Raw genomic sequence first — 21,800 nt, 5'->3', positions numbered from 1 at the left:
TCTCAGATAGACTATGGGTCAGGCACGACTTACCAATATGGCGTTATTTTACCTATCGTCAATATTGAGCACATCATTGATGTAGACCTATTTGGTATGCATCATGGCAGAGACAAATACTTTTATTGAATTGGTGATACTGACTGCTCATAAATATCCGAGCCTTGAAATAATTTCGGATTTCGCTTCAGTGATGGGTTATCTTTGCTTTGACTGTTTTGCAGTTTGTCCTAAATATGGGTAAAGTTCTTCCTAGTGCGTCATTTACACTATTAGGTGCTTTATAACTACTTTTGTCGCTCACCGTCTATTTGGGCAAAAAAATTTCGCATCCCCAAAAGTTTTTCCTCCCATACACCTATGCCCTGTGTAGTACCGGCGATAAAATGTAGGCGTGTGGCGCAACGTTCTGTTACCGCCGAATACTTTGAGAATTGAGTTATCGGTAAGTATTTAGATTTTTGCAATCAGTGTGACAGTCACATTCGATTAATATCAGCTATAATAAATTATATGCTACTTACGATGAATTGCGTTATCAATGGTGAGACTTGGCCCGTCTGTGCCTTACCTCTCGTTTCGAGCTTTATTTTCGAACAAAAAATAGCAGTTTTACAGAGAAAATATCGCGCGTACGAGGAATCCCGTTAGTAAGGGCATTTTATGAAATATTTCACAAATCTGTGAACTATATTGTTACCAAACAATTTCTTCACCAATATGTCTGTCAAGGTCTCTTATAACACGTGTTAAAATGTTGAAGTTCAACTCTTGTGGGAAACCCAGAAAAAAAGTTGTTCAATTTGACAAATTTGAAAAAATAAAATAAAATAAAAAAATTGAAAAAAATATTTTTATCGGCTATAAGTAACTAAGGATGGATTTAATAATGGTTTTTCATGTTTCTCAATTGATTGTTAAAATTTACATTTTACTACCGGCTGTTTTGTGGAAATATATGTAAAAGTAATGACACTGATGGCATAGTTATCTAGTCATAAATACACCGTTCAGTAATTCAATACCGAACGATTCAACAAATTATGTATACTGTAATACTGGGTAACACACACATAGGCTTAAAACCAGTTCAGTAATTCCTTAAATACAGTTATAAGCCATGCAGCAAGGTCTAAAACGTTATTTTCTGTATCATTCCGTTCTGTAAGATGGACGCAAATGTACCAAAGTTAAAATGCGGCTATGAATCCAACACGGCCTTGTGTGTGTTCATTGTCAACTGTTACTGAATGGTTCGTCGCTGTTTCACCATAATTTCTGATCCTTGGCATATGGATCAGCTTGGATCAGACGCTCATCTATCCAGGTAACACACTATGAGCAGCGGTTTGGGTTAATAAAGCCAACGATCCTGAGTTTCAACATTCCAACTGGAATGGTTGGATGAAGACAATCAATGGCAATGATGCAAAACAGCTCGCACAGATCGAGTTCCTTCCAGTTATTGAAGGAGACACTAATGACCCAAAACCTTCTTCGCCCGTCTTAAAGAGTGCACACAGCGCGTTGGGGTAGCTGTAGTGACCGTCAATCTTCCGATTCGACTGAAGGCTATATATATAATGAAGCAGACAAATTCACCAGTCATTCCAAGGTTGAGTAGTTTTCACCATTGACCATTCACCATTTCATTCATTGAAATCTTATCTTGGACCAATTGGTGACAACATGGAATATTCTGGGCTACTAGATGTGATCCATTTGATCTATGCTGGAAGCACAACAACCATCCACATCATGGCTGGAGGATGTTTTGACAAGGCAATCCCTCCTCACCTCCTCGTCGATGCAGCTATCTATCAACATTCCGTGGAAATTGCCTTAACTGAGGATAAGCGTGGTGACATGAAGTCTTTCATGGAAAAGGTGACTGGCGGGGAAATGGGAGCCAGACACTGTGATCCAGTATTGCGAGTATTTGAGCGAAGGTTTGAAGAAACGTTCAATCGATTCGCAAAAGAGGAAGAACACCTGCACTCTGGGTGGAGTACCAATACATGTTAAATATGCCCAATGTCTTTATCAGAACCGAGTGACTCTCAGACCACAATGGGAATCTGTTCTGCATTGTTACCAAGATGCCTCACACCTGCAGGCTATAATCATCGGTTCTCAAACTTTTTTCGGCGCGCCCCTTGATAAAAAATTTCGCCCCCTCTTATCGTCATGTCGAAAAGTATTAAAAAGAGCAACCAATGTTTGCAACCCCAATGCATTGTTTGGTGGCACAAGAGGTATTATGGCTGTTGGGACACTTCTCAAATAGCCTATGTAGTTGCAGTTGAATAATTTATTAAACATAACCATGTCCAATGATAACATGTAGCACATAAATATTTTAGCGATTTTGGTGCCTAACCCCTTCTATTACACCACTTGATCTTGGCTCGAACGGACCTGACCACAACCTAAATCAAAAACCAATGGCAGCTACATGCATTTACCAGTTACACTTCATTCAGGGACATCTTCTGATTAGTGCAAGCACTCAAAATCTAGCATCAGTGTGTGGATGGTATGGAGGAATTATGACATTTCAAATCGAAAAGCCTAATTAGGATTATTTCCATTGTTGAAACTAAAGGTTTTGTGCTGAAACTAAAGGTTTCAGCACAAATTAAACTCATCCCGAGTTCAAGAAAATCATTTCTCTCAGGCGGCCTCGCGCCTCCCCTCAGATGCTTCCGCGACCCCCACCCCAGTTTGAGAACCACTGCATTAGAACGTTGCCGCCCACGGGAACCACGTTGGTGAACCCGCAGAGGAAGAATGAGCAACAGCTTTTCGGGCCACAGATGTTGGGTGCCCCCTCTCATTCATCTGTCAGATGTCAACCGGCGAATGGAGGATGACGTCAGTAGACGTGTACCCGTTCACAGAGAGCTCACCAAGACACAGATGAAGCGAAATGCAGGGGCCATTGAACCTGACCTAAAATGGCTCGAAGAAATGAAGCCATTCGTCAACGATGGATAAAAGGGGTTGCTCATGTATTTCTCAACTGGATTCACAAGTATACGGTCGATGACGTAGTCGAAATACTGAGGGAGCAGCTGAATTTAGGATGGCCATTGGCCATGGAGATCAGCCTGGATGGAAAGTCAGTGACGCTAACCATGGTTGTCATGTCAAAGGTGAAAGCAGGGTTTCAATGACTCGAGTCACGATTTTTTATGACTCGACTTGACTCGAGTCATTTTATAAAAATACTGATCTGTGCATTGACTCGACTTTTCGAGTCATTGCGCATGACTCGAACCAAGTCATATGACTCGAGACTCAGACGGCCAAGACCGACATTTCATGGTAATTTCGAAGAATAGTAAAGTAACCAAACTATTGGGATTTCGTCTGATAGTACTTGTACTTGAAAATGCGACTAGAAACTGCTGAAAGTGAGGAAACTAGTGTATTAGAAATGCGAACCATTCGATATCACCAAGCAGAAAGGGACTTTAACATGGCTTTAACTGGAAACTGAGCAGTATCAACACCAATGACTCGGACTTGAGTCATAATACCATGACTCGGACTCAACCCTCTGGTCGCTGACTTGGACTCGGACTTATGACTCGGTGGTGAATTGAAAGTGAATCGACTTGATTCGAGTCAAAACTATAAAATTGAGATTGGCTTGTGACTCGGAGCCTTATGAGTTGGTTACAACAACCCTGGGTAAAAGCCCTGTCATCGCAAAGAAAATGTCCTAAGGTTTACGAGTTAAAATATTCACATTGACTCATTGAAGTTGTTCAACCGACTGATCATTTTCACCCAGCGGGATATGGATGTTGCGACAAGCTTACAGTATAAGTTCACTCCTTTCCTGCTGTCCCCGTTCAGCAACAAAAATCAGAAGATGAACAAGGCTACCAAGGCAAAATGTTCGAGTACAACCTTGTAGGCCTTAACTGAACCACTTGATTTGACTAATCAACCATGCCGGACCCTCATAATTGATGGTGGATGGCTTCTGTACATGGTGAAGTGGGGTTAACGTCAGACATGACAGGGATTTGCCAACAATTACCCAAGCTACGTGCAGTATCTGGGCCGTTGCTTTCAGAATGTCCTTGTGGTCTTTGATGGTTACAGCAGTTCACCAAAACATACAACATGTTCTCTAGGAAAACAGCGACAGGAGTGATAAAACCAGAGACACTACCTCTAACAGAGGGTGCAGCTTCATAAAGTTCACTCAGCGAGTACCTGCAGACCCGGGATTTGATTCTTTTACAGAACTTGTCTCCGAACCCCAGCGATTACGGATGGACAATAGGCGTGCATAGATATGAGCCTGATGAGCTATTGCAGTTCAGAAGCTATAGTTGTCATAAAGATTGCAACAACCGAATATACAGCTGCAAGAAGAATGAGGTCACGTGCATTTCAGCCTGTGGGGTATGTAAAGACCCTATAATGCAATAATTGCATTTACGATGATGTTGAGTCCAAAGAAGGCATAGGCAATGCCTGTTGAAATGTCTGATATCGTGCATGTGAAATAGGCTACCCCTTCAGTGAACATAGCTATGCGAAATAAAGGCGATTTTGTGCATGAATATAAAAGTGGGTGTGGTGTTTTTCACAAAGCAGAGCCTGTAGTGAATTATAAGTGTTAACAATTAATTGAGAATCATGGAAAACCATTATTAAACACGTCCTAAGTTACTTATGGGCGATAAAGAATTTTTTATTTTATTTATTTATTTATTTTTTAATTCGTCAAATTCACAAAGCAGAGCCTGTAGTGAATTATAAGTGTTAACAATCAATTGAGAATCATGGAAAACAATTATTAAACACGTCCTAAGTTGCTTATGGGCGATATAGGTTTTTAAATTTTTTTTTAATTTTTTTTTAATTCGTCAAATTTAACAGCTTTTTTGGGGGGTTTCCCACAAGAGTTGAACTTCAACATTTTACCACTTGTTATTGCACACCTTAACAAACATATTGGCGAAGAAATTGTTTGGTAACAATATAGTTCACAGATTTTCATAAGTTTCCCTTACCACGTGTAGTGAGTTCGAATTAGTACTATCATGACGTCACGGCTTTTCAATTGTGACGTAACAGTTGATTGGAATGTATGGCTCTTTGGGAGTTGAGATGGAAAAATAGGGCCAATATGGCTCTTCGGATAAAAAAGGTTCCCGACCACTGGTATAGGCCGATAAAGTAGACTACAAGCTCTCAAATACCAAATGATAAGTTCACCGACAGTGCAAATCTACGATACAAATGAAATGCAGACGTCCATGACTTTATGAACAATTTTGACCTAACGCTACAATTTTGACAACATTTTGACAAATTTTGACATGTAAAAAGAGAACGCCCTACTCATAACAATAAAAGCGTCATGGTATTAAACTGATTAAAGAACATACAGTGGACTGGAGATGAACTGTTTAGGTCTTAGTAGTCATCACCACCATCACAGAAGTACAGTAACAGTCGTCTGCAGACAATATGAGACAACGGTATAAGAGTCCTATAGGCTATTCATGGCTTATTTGGGAAATATCACCACTTACACGACCCACAAGTTGAAAACCATTGTTCTACAGCAGGCCAAGGAAGGATAACTACGCTAACGGCTAACCCCATACAGGTTTCCCGATCATGTGCAACCGGTTATTTGCATAACATTATTGAAGTTACTAGTGATAGACCAGCAATCGGAAATACTGCTTCATTTGATTTGGTAAAGTACAATTTGTCGATTATTATAGTCCGTAAGTATGTTTCATCCATATACTGCCTCAACCTGGTCTTTACATAGGAGAATCTCACGACTCACTATACAGTCTGTGCGCAACATTTTCTACATCTCACCAAAGCCAATTCTAGCAAATATCGTTTTTTCATCATAATGCATAGTTATTTTGGGTAATATTCATTCATCTTAAAAATATTTTTCGCGCCTCTGAAGATATCATGTCGTCAAGAGATGACATTTAAATAAGAATATTCGTACCTCCAAGAACACAAAAGGCGATATCAATAGACATCCAGGCGATGTTTCGACCAATATGAGACACCGCAAAGTGTGCTGCCTAAGATCGGCCTTGACAACTGTATTAGCCAAAAACTTTTAGTTTGGTCTGATCATAGTGTCCTATATGGTGTGGACACCAGAGTTGGATCAATTACATTAATTCATTTCAATTACAATTACAATTACAATTACTACCTTGCATGTTTCAATTACATTACAATTACAATTACTCAAAGCTAAAAATATAAAATTACAATTACAATTAAAATTCCTGGTAAACATGTAATTATTTGCAATTACAATTACTCTTAAGCATGTAATTGATTCGGTAGAGAGGTGCTCTTTGACAATCGTAGCGCCGTAATTAGCAACAATCGCAAGCTATTCATGTTTCCTTCATGATACGTAGAAGGTAAAATACCCTTGATTTAAAAAACTCAAACGTATTCGAACTTTTCCTAATCATAAGTACTGAAAAATACGAACACAGAAAAAGTTTTTAAGCGACTATTAACAACGAAAAGTTTTAGCGACTGGCAACGTCAAACAGCGAATAGGGTACGAGGCAGTCATAGGAATGTTATCAAACGAATACTTAGACCAGAGTGAGGCTAATGAATTGTAATTGGTAAGGCGTCAGCGATAATGATTATCCCGATAGGTGATAAGTGTGTAAAATTGAGATAAATGCAAATGACAAAAAGCTACGAATTACAAAATTTCGGTTCGCCTTTATACATTTTCACTTGCTCGAAAACCGTTAGATTGCATTTGATAAACATTAGGTGCGGAAAGTTTCTGGCCCCAGTAAGTTTGGTCAAGATTGCAGGTAAGATTGGGATTACATCTCTACAAATGCGTGATCAAGTTTAATGAAGCCTTGGTTGAAAACTGGAAATTCTTTTTGCAATTGTTGCTGCAAGCCTCAGTACTCGTCAGATATTAAAAATAAAACTCTGACCGTGGTGTAGGAAATGGATCAGCACAGGTTTCAAATGAGTCTATTTGCTGTTCATTCAATTTTGAAATATTAAGATTTAGTTTAGCCCAGTGGTTCTCAGACTTTTCTAGACACGCCCCCCTTTATAACAGTGAAATATTTCGTGCCATCCTTATCGACATATCCAGGACTGTAATCGCCGCTCCCAAAACCCCCTAACTGTGGGGAGAGGGCGAGCTCACGAAGGGGGCCCCAAAATTATTTCGTGAATTAGCATAAATTATAGAGTATTTTTGAAAGTTTATGCAACTTTAAAAAAAAATGCGCCAGGGGCAATTTTAAGTTGCCAAATATCTTGATTATTGGGTACTCTCCCCCCAAAAACAATACGCAAGATATATAGAAATGGACAAATCAGCGTTGGCCATTACCGCGTCACGACAAACCAAGACTTATAAAGTTTTAGGCCATGCAACATGCGACTCAAAGAAATGTGTCAGAACGATCGGCAGCGAGAAAACATTAGCCGAAAATGACTGCTGACCGAAAACTTCGTTATATAGACAAGATAGGCTCACTGAACAGTACATCTAGTTTCGTGGCAAAAGCGAACAACGTGATAGAGGGTCGGTTAATCATCCTATGGGATCCCAAGGGGCCCGACGAAGTGCTGTTCCGTTCTTATCAACGGGTATACGTCCGAAGATGTTCAATTATTATTGAGGGGTCCTGTCTTTTGAAACACCTCACTCAGCTCCACCGGTAAATCTGATTACGGGAGCAGAGAGAGGGTAAAAATAGATAGCAATATATATGTAATTCCTGATCACATTTACCGATTTAATTAATAATTATAGAGATTTTTTCACGCTTTGCGCGTTTAGGCAAGAATAGCTAACTCACTAAACGGACACTCAATGTAAATGATGAGTATCGGTAAAGAGTGTAGAGTCGGAGTTGGGTCTGGGTGGCGGAGCCCCCCAGAAGATCGCTTTATCACCCCATGGAGGCACAAGACTAACGTTTTGGGGGGCTGACGAAGTGCTGCTACGGCCCTGGTCATATCACACACTGAAACCAGAATGTCAGCAATCCTAACAGATAGTTTGATGGTATGGAAGGTTATGAGTGTTGATGAGAGAATTCTCCAATATGAGATTTGGAATATACACAGATCAATAACTATGAGATGAAGGTAAATTGCGCTAAGCACGGAAAAATGATTCAGTTTACCGGAGCTTCGCGCCGCCCGTCAGATGCTTTCACGCCTCCCAATCAGACATGGGGTGATTACTTCATGAATGTAATCGATTGCGATTACGATTACTTCTGAATGACGCGATTACGATTACGATTACAACTAGATCAGGAAGTAGTCGATTACGATTACGATTACATTGGAAAAGTCATCACAATTACTCACGATTACATTTATTTTGCATCTTAGAAGTTATATTGGAAGACAATATATGGATTGCGCTGAAAAGACCTAATGAGAGGATAAACTCCCTTCATTTGCTTGTTACGTCATAATGTACCCATTGCCCACTTTAATAGAGGTCGATTTATTGCACCCAAAGATTTGCAGTCTTGCCAGGTCCGTATCTGCCACACGCCAAATTTCCCACTAGGGTGGGGAGCGAGATCGAAGGGACTCAAAACTATTTCGTAAACCAACATAAATAATGGAGTATTTTCGAGAGATTTAATTAACTTGAAAATTCTCACTAGATAGCTTGATTTTGAAATGCATATGTCTCCCCCTCAATAAAAAAACATACTATAATTTGAAGAAAGGTTGCATTTAACAAGGTCGCGGCCCGCGAACTGATATGTGATTTTGGAAGAACGTCATATAAGTAAAGCATTTTGTAATACTGAAATTGACTTCAGTTTAAAATATTGTTGTTGTTCCAAAATAAGCTACTAGCTGAAACGGCTTCGGTTATGGCAACATCATTCGATCGAGGGAGAATCAGCTGATATTAATATACATATTGCCTTGACGTGCAATTGCTCCGACACTGCCAAGACCGAGAAACTCAAAAAACGGCCTAATGCTTCCCCACAAGATCAAGCTTTATGATGAGTCAGCCAGTAACATGTATCGTTAGCCCCAATATCGATTCTTTATATTGTCAGGTATCGTGTCATAATATTTCTTTGTGCCATTTGTACTTCCTTGTAAAAATATTACTTATGCCCATCGCTCATGTCAAAGAACACATCGTTGTACTGACGTAAAGTTTTTAAAACGTGGTTCCCGAACTGTGTGGCCTATATGGTCACGATATCGCATTCTTGCGGCTCGCGGCCTCTATGAAATTTGAAAAGTGGCCCGCGACCCGTTTTCAGTTGGCCACCCCTGCTTTAAACAGTGTTTTAAACAAAGTTTTTTTTTTTTAATGTGTTTTTTGGGTTGTAAAATTATGCCATAATTGTGTCAACACATTCCAAAAAACATTTTCTATGATCATATGGACAATTACCACCCGATTTAGCTGACGTACATCTATATGGGATGGTTGGAACGCTCAAAATAGTCGGTTAAACAGTTATAGTACAGATATTTCTTCAAAGGCGCTATACTTAGCCTATATTGTAAATTGTCAATGTCAATCCACAATGACGTCACAATTGAATATTCATGACGTTATGGCTCAAAAGAAACACATTAAGTAACATGTTTTTACACAAGGGCCTTGTTTCGAACGTGTTTGTTTTAAATTGATTGATTGCAACCGTAATTTATAGTAATAGGCATTTAGGTGCCAGTCAATACCGTGCCACGACAAACCATAAGACATATGCAGTTTCGACCAACACACGACTTCACGAAGTGTGCTACTAAAGAAAGACCGTGGCCGTAACTTAGGGTAGTCCATTGTCAATAGCTGCACTGGGTGGGCATGGCTAATAGTCCGGTCCTTCCAACCTGAGCCCACAATGCAAATGCCACCCGGGCACCCACAGAGCATTAAAGACATGACAATTTGTGTGTGCGTCTCACGAAAGTTTTTCCTCAAGTCTGGTACGTTCGAGCCACTACAATATAGTTTGATTATATAACAGACCGGAGGCAACGAACTAACAACGTACACCAAAGTATTTATAACAAGATACCAGACGTTTTAATTATGAATTATGTGCCCCCAGCCCTACAGGTAAATCTGACAATCGGGTGCTTAGAGAGAATTACAATTTAATAGTATTACAATGCAATTACCAATATTATTGACGAAATTCAGTCTTCAACTTAAAAATGCCACCTCGACTGGGGGACGAATTTGTGTTTTGGTCCTGATTCTATAGCTACAACTCACGCTAACGTGGTATATAAGCCCATTTCCATGGCGGCACGTCCCAATGTTGAGTAAAGAATTGTGAAATAACGATTGGCGCCCGTTCCAAGTAGAATCATATAAGAATAAGATGAAATGAACATAAAATTCTGCCTTCAACTTAATAGAGATAATTTACTGCAAGTTGCCGTTACGAGAAACGGCAGGAACGGCTCGGTTATGATATATATCACCAGCTGTTGATTTTTACTGCTTCGTTGTGGAAACCGTAATGTTTTATTTGACGTGTACAAAATTTCAAATCTTTGTGCGGTGTACGTGCGTACTACATAGGCCTACTGCTCGCCAAGTAGCAACGGTCAAACTGCGTTTAACTAAGCATAACCAAACATCAATACCTAAGTTACTATCCTAAACTAGGCAGAGTGGGGATTAATTATCCTGCTGCGAGGTATAGTAGCGTGTGAAACGTGTTGATAACCTAGAATAGCCTACAGCACGGCAGGTGTTCTTACAATCACACTAATGTACGTACATCGAATATCTATCAAAATTAATTGTGGATACTTCTTACGCAATGACTAGCAAATCTAATAGGCTACTTCTGACGTAATAATGAGCAATGGCATTTGGAAATCAGCTATCACGAACCTGGTATAATATCTCTTCCTTGTTCACGAATGTTCGGCTTATGTCATAGTCCTTGTACAAATAAAAAGTACTGGAATCGTTCTTTCACAAAGAAATCGATTAGATATGGGAAGTAGTCGACTACGATTACGATTACTTCGGATTTTCTCGAATGTAATCGATTGCGATTACGATTACTTGAAAATGCTGTAATCGTCGTAATCGATTACGACTACTAATCGCAATGACCCCATGTCTGCTCCCAATGGTGGCGCGCGCCCCAGTTTGAGAACCACTGGTTTAGCCTATATTGTCATTCAATGTGTTTTCTGTTTCCACTGAAGTATGGGAAACAGTTTAGCATTGCTGAATTATCTAGTTAACGAGGCACGCATAGAACGCCCATCTAAATAGGCAAATTATTTTATGCCATGATTGTCAGGTTTCAACAACGATGCAATTGAAATTGTAATTGGGCAAAATTGTTATCAAATTATAATACAATTACAATTACACAAAATAGAAATGCTTCAATTACAATTACAATTACATGAAAAAATTTAATTAATTACATTCAGCTCAATTACAAATTACTATTGATCCAACTCTGGTGGACACAAGCAAATCTCACGGCTCAGTGAAATTGGTCTACGTCACACTTTCCATTTGGTCAAAGGCAACTTTATGGCCACTTTTGACCGGCTTGCCGAGCGCTAAATTCGAATAAACGACTATCAATGGAAAGCTGTTTCTGTACTGATTACGAAAATACAAATTTTATTCTGTTCATGGTCCTGGAACCCACTAAAGCCAGCCTCAAATTTTGCATTGTGATAAAGTTTTGACATTGTGACGCAACAATTCTGTCTGGCAAAACGAGAGTGAAGCTAAGAAGAAAGGGCCAGGCGGTGTTGTTACGTCAAATCTTCTTATAGATATAAATCAATATCAGGTTGTGCATTAATGAAGTTCTTAAATGCAGCTCTGATCGTTTATTCAAAATAGCTTGAAGTCATCTTCAGTAAAGTCCTCTTGTACGACTTGGATGGGGACAGATTCGCAATAGGCAGCTGGCACTAAGCATGCAGTCATAATGTGAGCATACCAACAATCTTGATATCTCTCTCCTATTTATTTGATTTATAAGATAAACCTTCCACCTCGTTCCTCACTCATAGTTCCCGGCTTTCGGAGAAACGATCATAATGAACTTTTATGCTCATGCTTATCCTTGATCCATCCAAGAACGTTCGTAAACATTAAAGCAGAGTCAATGTTTAGGAAGTGCTATGACTTCTTTTTTTTTTGTTTCAACCTTACATCTCATTCGTGTAAAATATCAATGATCATGGTGGCTCTTCGGCTCGCACAAAACTACGGGGAATACAAATCTCATCACTTAGACAAGGGGTTGGCAATGTTTCGTATGCAGCGTGTCAAAATGTCAAAAACTGTCAAAATATTCACAACCGGAGTTTCAAACATTCTTAATTTTGTCGAGTCATCCAACCAGTGCCAAAGACTCTATTTTATTTTGATTTTCGAAATAATTTGGGGTCGGCAACGAGCTTTTTACATTTCAAAAACTTATGTCTCACTTTTTGCAAAAACATGGTTATGATATGTCGTGTGTATCAAATCATATGGAGTGCCATGAAAAATCATCTGGCATGCCACAAACGGCACGCGTGTCGGGGGTTGCCGACCCCTTATTTAGACTTTACCTTAAGTATTCGCGAAGTTTCAGCCAAATGCTGGCGGACCGTTTGCGGTACCCGGCGTTTATCTTGATCTCCTCCAAACAACATACCAAACTACTCCTTGTAAATGAACTTGGTGACATTTCACATCGATAACATGAATCGCTTCATGCTGAGCGTGTTTTCGTAACATATGTAGCAAAACAAATATAGGTCATTACCACACATTCTCTGTCTAGTTCAGTGGTTCTCAACCTTTTTGTCTTCGCGGACCCCTTTCGGACCGTCACGGACCCCGCGGACCCCCACGAAGTTCTAGTTCAAATTTAGCTCAATTATCGCGCAATCGTCATCTGTCTTGTGCAAATGATAACTGTAGGCTTAGCGATAAACAGCAACAAAATGAATTTTCTTGAAAATAAGTTCATCTAATATTCATGTAGCCATATTGAGTTGCCTTCTATTATTTCGAAGCGAATTCTTTAACTGCATTTCTTACATTACGTGGTCGACTAGTCTTGAAAATGCGCGCCTTCGCTTTGATATGAACGAGTGCCGTAAATCCATTTCCACAAATATAGGTGGTGGCGAATGTAGTAATAACGCGTAACGCTTTCGACGACACATTTGGGTATGATCGCAACAAATGTGGCACCAAAATTCAATTATAATGAACATAGAACGTCAAGCCTGGTCCTGTCGATCAACTCAGTGGTTCTTAACCTTTTTTCATATCGTTACCCCCAAGAAGAAAATGACGGGACGCAATTACCCCTTTAAAAAAATAGCAAATTACAGCTTGCACTCAATTAATTGTAAAACAGCACAAAGATGACGTCATAATGTACACTGAAATAACTGATAAAATATCAAGTCAATGGAAAGGCTGATTTTGTTTTCGGGTTATCCGGTGGTCAAATCTAGACAGAGGGGAGGATAATAAACAGTATCTCTCATGCAATTGTCAATCGCAAACTTATTTCGCTTTGATAGATACCATTGCAGAAAATCCTACTTCGCAGCAATAAATTGAAGGAAATTCAATCAGAAAGGTAAATGCCATTATGACATAAATTGGTTATTCATTTTGTAGGCGAAACCAAAAGGTTCCAAAATCTTCCCCTCGTTTCTTCGAAAGCATTTTGATGATTTCAGACTTAATTTTACTGACTAGACTAGACCACCACTACACTTTTCAATACTAACAACTACATTTCTACGATATTGTTACGGCATAATAGGTGTAAAGCTAAACTTGGACGCCTCTTGTTGTCTTTCAATATGTCAGCATGCGCAACTACATGATCCGCATTACTGCAAAATAAATATAACTTCTAGCACTATACTTAACTACATTCGGCCCTGTTATTCGTAATCAATAATGCTTACTATGATATCACAGCAGGCACGGCGTGTTAAGTGAAACGAAATATATACAAACGCGCAAAAATATATGTTAGCATACATTCATATTTACGTTTGAAAATACTTCAGTGCAGCGTTATAAGTAAACAAAAACGTCAATTTGAATTACCCCCCGATAATTGGTAAATTACCCCTTTGGGGACAATTATCCCCAGGTTAAGAACCACTATAGCAGCTTATCTTGAAGTTATTATGAAACAAATGGTTATGTAAATGGATTTTTGTAAACATTTCGAAGATTGAAGATTCGAAGATTGACCTTACTCATCCAACTTTTTTTCCACAATCCCCAACAAAACATCTCTAAATAGCAAAATGTTTGTATCAGTAGGCTATTCACAATTTAGTGAATAAAATGAGTCTGCACCGTAGGATATTTCAACTGAGACTGCCATTCTGTTGATGTGAGCTCTGGAGTTTTACTAGTAATGAAGCGACACTGACTTGTGATTTTCCGAATTAAAAAAAGGAAAATTAGGTTATCAACTATTTTGAGGCTTCGCGGACCCCCGGTTGAGAACCGCTGGTCTAGTTACATCACTCAATGCAATGCAACCTGCAACCTAAATAATATTCCCTTTCGTGGAAACATATTTGTAACTCTATATCTACTTGATATGAAGCTCGACGGATATTTTGGGTTTGACTTAAATTTTCCTAAAATTGAAAGTTAAAACTCCGTGAAAACAGCCCGAGAATTCCCCAGTTTCTCTTTCTAGTTGGAGGGTTACACTACTTCTACTTGACAAACTGAAAATAGCGAGAAGTAAGTAAGTAGATCACAAAATAGAAGTAGAAGTAGCGAAGATTATATCTACTTGAGTAAGTACCAGAAGTAGAGGAAAACTACTTGAGGAAAACTTGAGGAAAACTACTTCTACTTCGAAAAAGTAGAAGTACTTCGTTACTGACCACCTCTGGAAACAACGAAGAATTCAATCTCTTGTCATATCCAACCATTTTCAGTCATAGTAAACCAGTTTATGACTCATATTTCGGCATAAACCTGAACTTGAACTTGACCATGTTCTTGAAAATCACCGACGCGTGACCACAATTAACAAACCCCCTCAGAAAACTCCCTAGAACAAGGTTTGATGTTCAAAACGACGAAAAGGTGCATGGAATACCGTACAACTTGACTTCTGATGTTCTGGCAGAATTTTCGACAAAATTTCCGACTCGGAAAATATCTGGAAATTTCAGGTGATAACCAATTTTTTCGGGTTTTCGTATTTTTTTTTTCGTTTTGAACTAAAATTTTTGAGTAAGGTATCAAATGAATCAGAAAATCTCAGCTTTCCGAAAGACCAAGTACCCGATGCCTACGGCGTGTCAACACCAGACATGGGGTGATTACTTCACGAATGTAATCGATTGCGATTACGATTACTTGTGAATCCCGCGATTACGATTACGATTACGATTACAGCAAAATCTGAAAGTAGTCGATTACGATTACGATTACATTTCAAAAGTAATCACGATTACTCACGATTACATTTGTTTTGCTTCTTAGAACTAATCTCAGAAGAGATATTGGAATACAATATAAGGCTTGCGATGAAAAGGTCTAATGAGATATCAACTTTCCTAATAAATCATACGTTATTTTCTTGTTACGTCATAATGCACCCATTGCCCAACTCTATACAGGACTATTCGTCGCACCCAACGATTTGCATTCTTGCCAGGTCCGTAACTTCCACACCCCAAACTCCCCAATAGGACCAGGAGCGAGCTCTAAGGGGACTCAAAAGTATTTCGTAAATCAACATAAATTATTATAGAGTACTTGAAAATTTTCGTCGAGCTTCGGGATTCAATGTCTCTAAATAGCTTGATTTGGAAATGCATAGCTCTCCCCCTCAAGAAAAAAAGCATGCATAATTTATAGGAATAGGCATTTCGTGGGCGGTCATTACCCCGCCACGATACACCAAAAGACGTATGCAATTTTGGCCAACATTCAACTCCACAAAGTGTGCTACCAAAGAATGACCTTGGTCAAAACTTTGGGTATGTGTCCATTGTCAGTATAGCCGCGCTCTGTGGGCGTGACGAATAGTCCGGTCCATCTAATCTGAGCCCCAACAATCCAAATGCCACCCGGCGCACTCACAGAGGAATGAAGACTGAATACATGACAATTTGTGTGTGCGTCTCACGAAAGATTTTCTTTTAGTCTGCTACGTTTGGGCGACTACAGTATCCTTTGATCATATAAAACACGGGAGGTCACGAATTAACAATATACAGTAAAGTAATTATAACAACATACCAGATGCTATAATTATGAATTACGTGCCCCCAGCTCTACCGTTAAATCTGAATGAATAGCAATATAATGCAATTATTAATATTATTGACGAAATTCAGTCATCAACTTGAAAACTGACCACCCTATGGGGCCCCAATACCCAGGGTTGTATTGACTCGAGTCATGACTGGACTCGAGTCGCAATTCTTTGATGACTAGACTTGACCTGAGTCATTTTTTCAAATGCGTAAATTGACTCGACTCGAGTCAATTTTTGTATTGAATCGACTTGTACTCGAGTCATTTTGCACGACTCGAACCAAGTCATATGACTTGAGACTAGAACGGCCAAGACAGACATTCCATGTAACTTCGAAGAATAGTAAAATTACCACATTATTTATATTTCGTCTATCAGTCCTGATACTTCGAAATAGGGCCGTAAACTGTGAAAACTGATGAAAATTACGATATTATGAATACGAGCCATTCTATATCACTCGAGCAGAGTTGAAAAATGTGGGTTGAAACTAGTCTGTGAACATAACGACTTGCACTCGTACTCGAGCCAAACACTATGACTCGGACTCGACCTTATACTAGCTGACTTGGACTCAGACTTGACTCGAGGGTGAATTGAAAATGACTCGACTTTACTCGAGTCAAAACTATAAAAGTGAGATTGACTTGTGACTGGGAACATTGTGACTTGGTTAGAACCCTACCAATACCAACGTTTGGAGTGGGGGACGAATTGCTGTTTTGGTCCTGATTGTACCTACAACCCACGCTAGCATGGTGTATAAGCGGATGGCTATGGCGACAGGTCTAAATGTCGAGTGAAGAATTGTGAAATAACGATTGGCGCCCGTTTCAAGTAGAGTCATATGAGAATAAAATAAAGTGAACTTAAAATTCTATACCTTTCATTTAATACATATACTGCAAGCTACGGCAAAGAACGGCTCGGTTATGATATATATCAGCAGCTGTTGAGTAATGTTTTATTTGACGAGTACAAAATTTCAAATCTTTGTGCGGTATACGTACAATGCATACGTATACTACATATAGATAGGCCTACTGCTCGCCAAGCAGCAACGGTCAAACTGCGTTTAACTGAGCATAACCAAACATCAATACATAAGTTACTATTTGAAACTAGGTAGAGTGGTGATTATTATCTTGCTGCGGAGGTAGTGGCGTCTGGAGTGTATTGATAACCTGATATACAGTATGGCTTACACTGTTCTAACAATCACACAACAATATACATCGAATATATATTTATTACGTGTGGATACTTCATACTTCGATACTACGCAAGGACGAGCAAAGCTAATACTTCTGACGTAATAATGAGCAGTGGCGTTCGAAAATTAACCGTTTGCGCTATCAATAACCTGTTATAATATCTCTTCCTTGTTCACGAATGTTCGGTTATGTCATATTCATTGTTCAAATAAAAAGTAATCGTTTTTTCACAGAGAAATCGATTAGATATGTGAAGTAGTCGATTACGATTACGATTACTTTGGATTTTTTTCGAATGTAATCGATTGCGATTACGATTACTTGAAAATGCTGTAATCGTCGTAATCGATTACGATTACTAATCGCGATTACCCCATGTCTGGTCAACACGGAGAAATCGGTCACAGAGACATGCCATATCAGATATGATACACCCCTTCAAAAGGGGTAAATGATAATTTTAAGGATAAAACTAACGATTGCGTCATCACTGCACTACAACGCACATGTTAGTACAACATGGGAGCTGATATGAACTAATCTACGCCCATATGAGCCTCCTCAAGCGCGAGTCAACCTATAATACCCCAAAACATACTAGTTTTTATGGCATATGTAGAAAGAGGAAAATTCTCAATAAATAGAGCCAATTCGGCAAAAGTAATGCCATTTTTGGAGTCAGAGCCCCTGATATACCCCTACCGCCTAGATCGATCTTACATATGATGAATTTTGAAGAAGATATTTTTGCTGGAAGAGCAATCGCATCGCGGAGAAATAATGCCAAATCTGTAGCGCGGCAATAACAGCGATATGGTTGTTTTGTTTCGAAGTGCTGTGTGTCGATGCTTTCTATCAGTTCTATATGATTGCTTTGGTTCAATAGCGATGGGGTGCAAACATTAGTAACTTTCCCTAACTTGTAAGATTAGGAGTTAGAACTTGATTTGCTGAATGGATTAAAACCCGAAGAATCACAATTCAATCTCCGTCTGCCCCGGTAACCTATTGACAACGTTCATTTTGTTTGCTATAAACACGTCAGATTGTGAAGTCGATTGGCTTGATCGGAAATTGTCACCAACTACCAATGATTGAAGGCGATGAAGCACCGTCAGATTGTTCCATGTTGTCAGCCAGATCTACGGCTACACCCCCGAACGGCGATGTTGCTATAACACGCTGACTGCCAGGAAAACTCACGGTATCTTTATCTCTCCATAAGCTCTTTACCAAATTTTCATTTTTGTGTCTAATTTATCGATATTGCAGCAACTTCCTGTTGAATTTTCAGCACGACCAGAATAATTGCTCTCGTGGCACTATAAATAAACATACATTTGAGAGGTCAATACAGTAGCGTAATCAGGGTTATGGGCCCGGACAAAATTTTAAAGGCCTCATATTTAAGTTGCTGTCGCCATGGCGACCAATATCTCTCCCGAATTCGATGCACCCGCCGCGAAATCTTGGATCGCATGATACGTTGATTCATTAAAGAGAGTAGCAGATACCGCTACACCTGTATCACAATGCAGTTTTCCTTGTCTACGGCGAGAAATGTACTACCGTGGAAGTGACATTACCGTTTTCAAATTGAAATTGGTAGCGACGCCATAGCTATCCACATTCTTGATTGGTAAGGCGAATGTAGGCGTCTATCGCAACGTTATGTTTTTGCCGAATACTTTGAGAATTGAGAAGTCGAATCGGAATCAGTGCGACAATTATATTCGATTATTATCAGTTATTATAACTTCTAGGATATTTACGATAATTGCGCTATCACAGGAAAGGCTTGGGCCGGCCGAGTCTCGCCTGTATACCCTACCTCTCTTTTCACGCTTTATTTTCGAACAATAAATATGCAAGTTGCGTGATTTTGGTAGTAGAAATGTTTAAAATCTGCCTCACTTGCTTACGCTGACCCCACGTCTCTGACTTATCAAACATTACAGTGTGTATGAAGCTTGCCCTCACCAAATAACTTGCAAAAGGTCTGCAACTCAAGTTTCGAACGCTCAAATAAGGCAACCAGCATGACTAGTAGAGTTTTTACATACGGTGCACACGATGAATCCCATCCCATATAGTTATTTCGAAGTTGCGCTACGATGACGTCCCGAATTTTCTATTGTGACGTAACAGTTATTGGACATGTGTGGCTCTTTGGAAATTAGAACGGAAAATATAGGGCCAATATGGCTCTTCGGACGAAATGAGTTCCCGACCTCTGATATAGACGCTGAACTGTTATAATTTGGATTCTTGATTTCAGGAAATCCTAGAACAAATGCCGGCTGGTATGTTAGTAGGAGAAGGTTCATTGCCAATTGACGCACCGCCGAATAATCAGTGGGTCTCCGCTACACGATTGCTCTTCCAGGAGACATCGCCCTTCCTCGTTAGTCTTTATAGTCACGGAGGCAGTGGTAATATACATGACAACGAGCAGAATAATTTTACTAGTTATTCTCAGTGCCGCAGTAACATTGGATTTATACCGATTTTATTTATCAAATAACGCTGTCAGGAAAAGCCAGCTCAAATATTCCTCGGATTACCTTTGGTGGGATGGAGAATAAATTTTTAGCCAAGCACAGTAAGCGGTACCATTTGATTCTGTATACACCAGTAAATTGAACTATTGTCTCATGTAATCTTAACCACAGTAATGGAATCGAATCACTTAAACTTATTTTCCTGTAAATTATGCATTCGAATGTCTAAAATTTGTTTCGCAGATGTTACATGGTTAAAGAAGAAAAAGTACATGTTGTATCTACAACAGGACAAGGCTTTGAATGAGCAATTAACTGTTCGAGAAGGACGAGAAATTCTGGCGGATGGCGAATATCGGAAAGTTGCTGTAAAAATCATCAGGAAATCCGCTCGAACACAACAGGAGCTTGCAATTTTAAAGAATTTGGATCATGGAAACATCGTAAAATTTATTGATTTTGACGAGATTGAGACACACGGATTGGGCCCGCATCTGTACATTGTTATGGAGCTGTGTGAATGCAATATGTCGGAGTTCATGGAGAAGCACCGGAACATATACATGTCAATCAAAACGTTCAATCTCGTATCTACTCAACTACTCGATGGACTTGAGTACATACATAAAAATAATTTAATTCACAGAGATATAAAACCGGATAACATTCTCGTAATTGAAGACAAAATATTCAAATATTGTGATTTCGGAATAACCAAAGAGATCTTCAGCGGATCAAAGGCGGTTACTCAGACGAGAGGTGGAGTAGGATCCGATGGATACCGCGCACCAGAAACGTATCACGGTGGTAGAATAAGTCAAGCAGCTGATATTTTTTCCTTGGCCATCGTCCTGGCCCAACTCACCAGCAAAGGCAAACATCCTTATAGTACCGATCCTCACTTTTGGAAATTCAATATCATGCGCGGTGAGAACCTCGACCTTTCAAATGTCGGTATTGGAATTCCTGAGAAAAAAGAGGAGCTGATTGATTTACTTACTCAGATGCTATCACCGGATCCTGGAGATCGACTATCAGTTGGGGAAATAAGAAATCATACATTTTTCCTCAATGAGACCCGTGGTAAGTAATGCTGATATCGATACGCCAGGTAGTAAGAAACAAGTTGTCAGCGGTATTTATATCAGTCGTTCTCACACTGGGGTGCGCGGTCGTTTTGGGGTCAACGAGACACTTTTTAAGGACCGAGAGTCACCTTTCAAAAAATTACGACGATCTAGAAATTTCTGGAATATTTTGGAATATAAATTTGGAATTTGGAATATATATTTTGGAATATATAAATATATTTCAGGATGTTATCGTAGCACTGTCGAAAACGCAACTAAACATAATCAAGCTGGTCGCAAAAATCAGCTACATCCGTTGCATCGGCACTATTGAACGTCTTGTTTACTGTTGATGTTGTGACGGACCAAGAGTCATTTAACAATTGATAAGGGACCGTTTCACGATATTTTTTAAAGTCCGATCTATATGGTTATAGCTATGATTGCATGTTTTATTTTAATAAGCAATTCACTTCTTTAGTCGAATAGAGCAGTGCTCTTCAACCTCTGCCGTCGTAGTACACCCTTTTAACGTTTACGAGAAACTCGTACACCCCTGACCAGACCACATAACACGCTGATTTCGTAGTAAGATTAATACTAGGGTATTCAACCATATTGCTATTCACGGTCGTATTTTGATTGAATATATAGTGATGCCGACTCTAATTTTTGCATGGGGTGGTCATAGGA

At 39.4% G+C, this 21,800-nt stretch overlaps 1 protein-coding gene across 1 annotated transcript in view; it reads left to right on the top strand.

The window, feature by feature from the left end:
• Positions 1 to 21,800, top strand: part of LOC145434944 (cyclin-dependent kinase 2-like) — a 36,471-nt gene that overhangs the window by 12,187 nt on the left and 2,484 nt on the right. The window contains exon 3 of the mRNA XM_080312171.1: positions 20,281 to 21,120. Coding sequence (XP_080168297.1) covers positions 20,281 to 21,120 — 840 coding nt within the window. The remainder of the gene's footprint in view (positions 1 to 20,280; positions 21,121 to 21,800) is intronic.

This window comes from Botryllus schlosseri, chromosome 3 (genome assembly GCF_051294905.1).
Source record: "Botryllus schlosseri isolate E-star chromosome 3, Bs_hap1, whole genome shotgun sequence".
Classification (NCBI taxonomy): Eukaryota; Metazoa; Chordata; class Ascidiacea; order Stolidobranchia; family Styelidae; genus Botryllus; species Botryllus schlosseri.
This window is presented reverse-complemented; position numbering and strand designations above follow the sequence as displayed.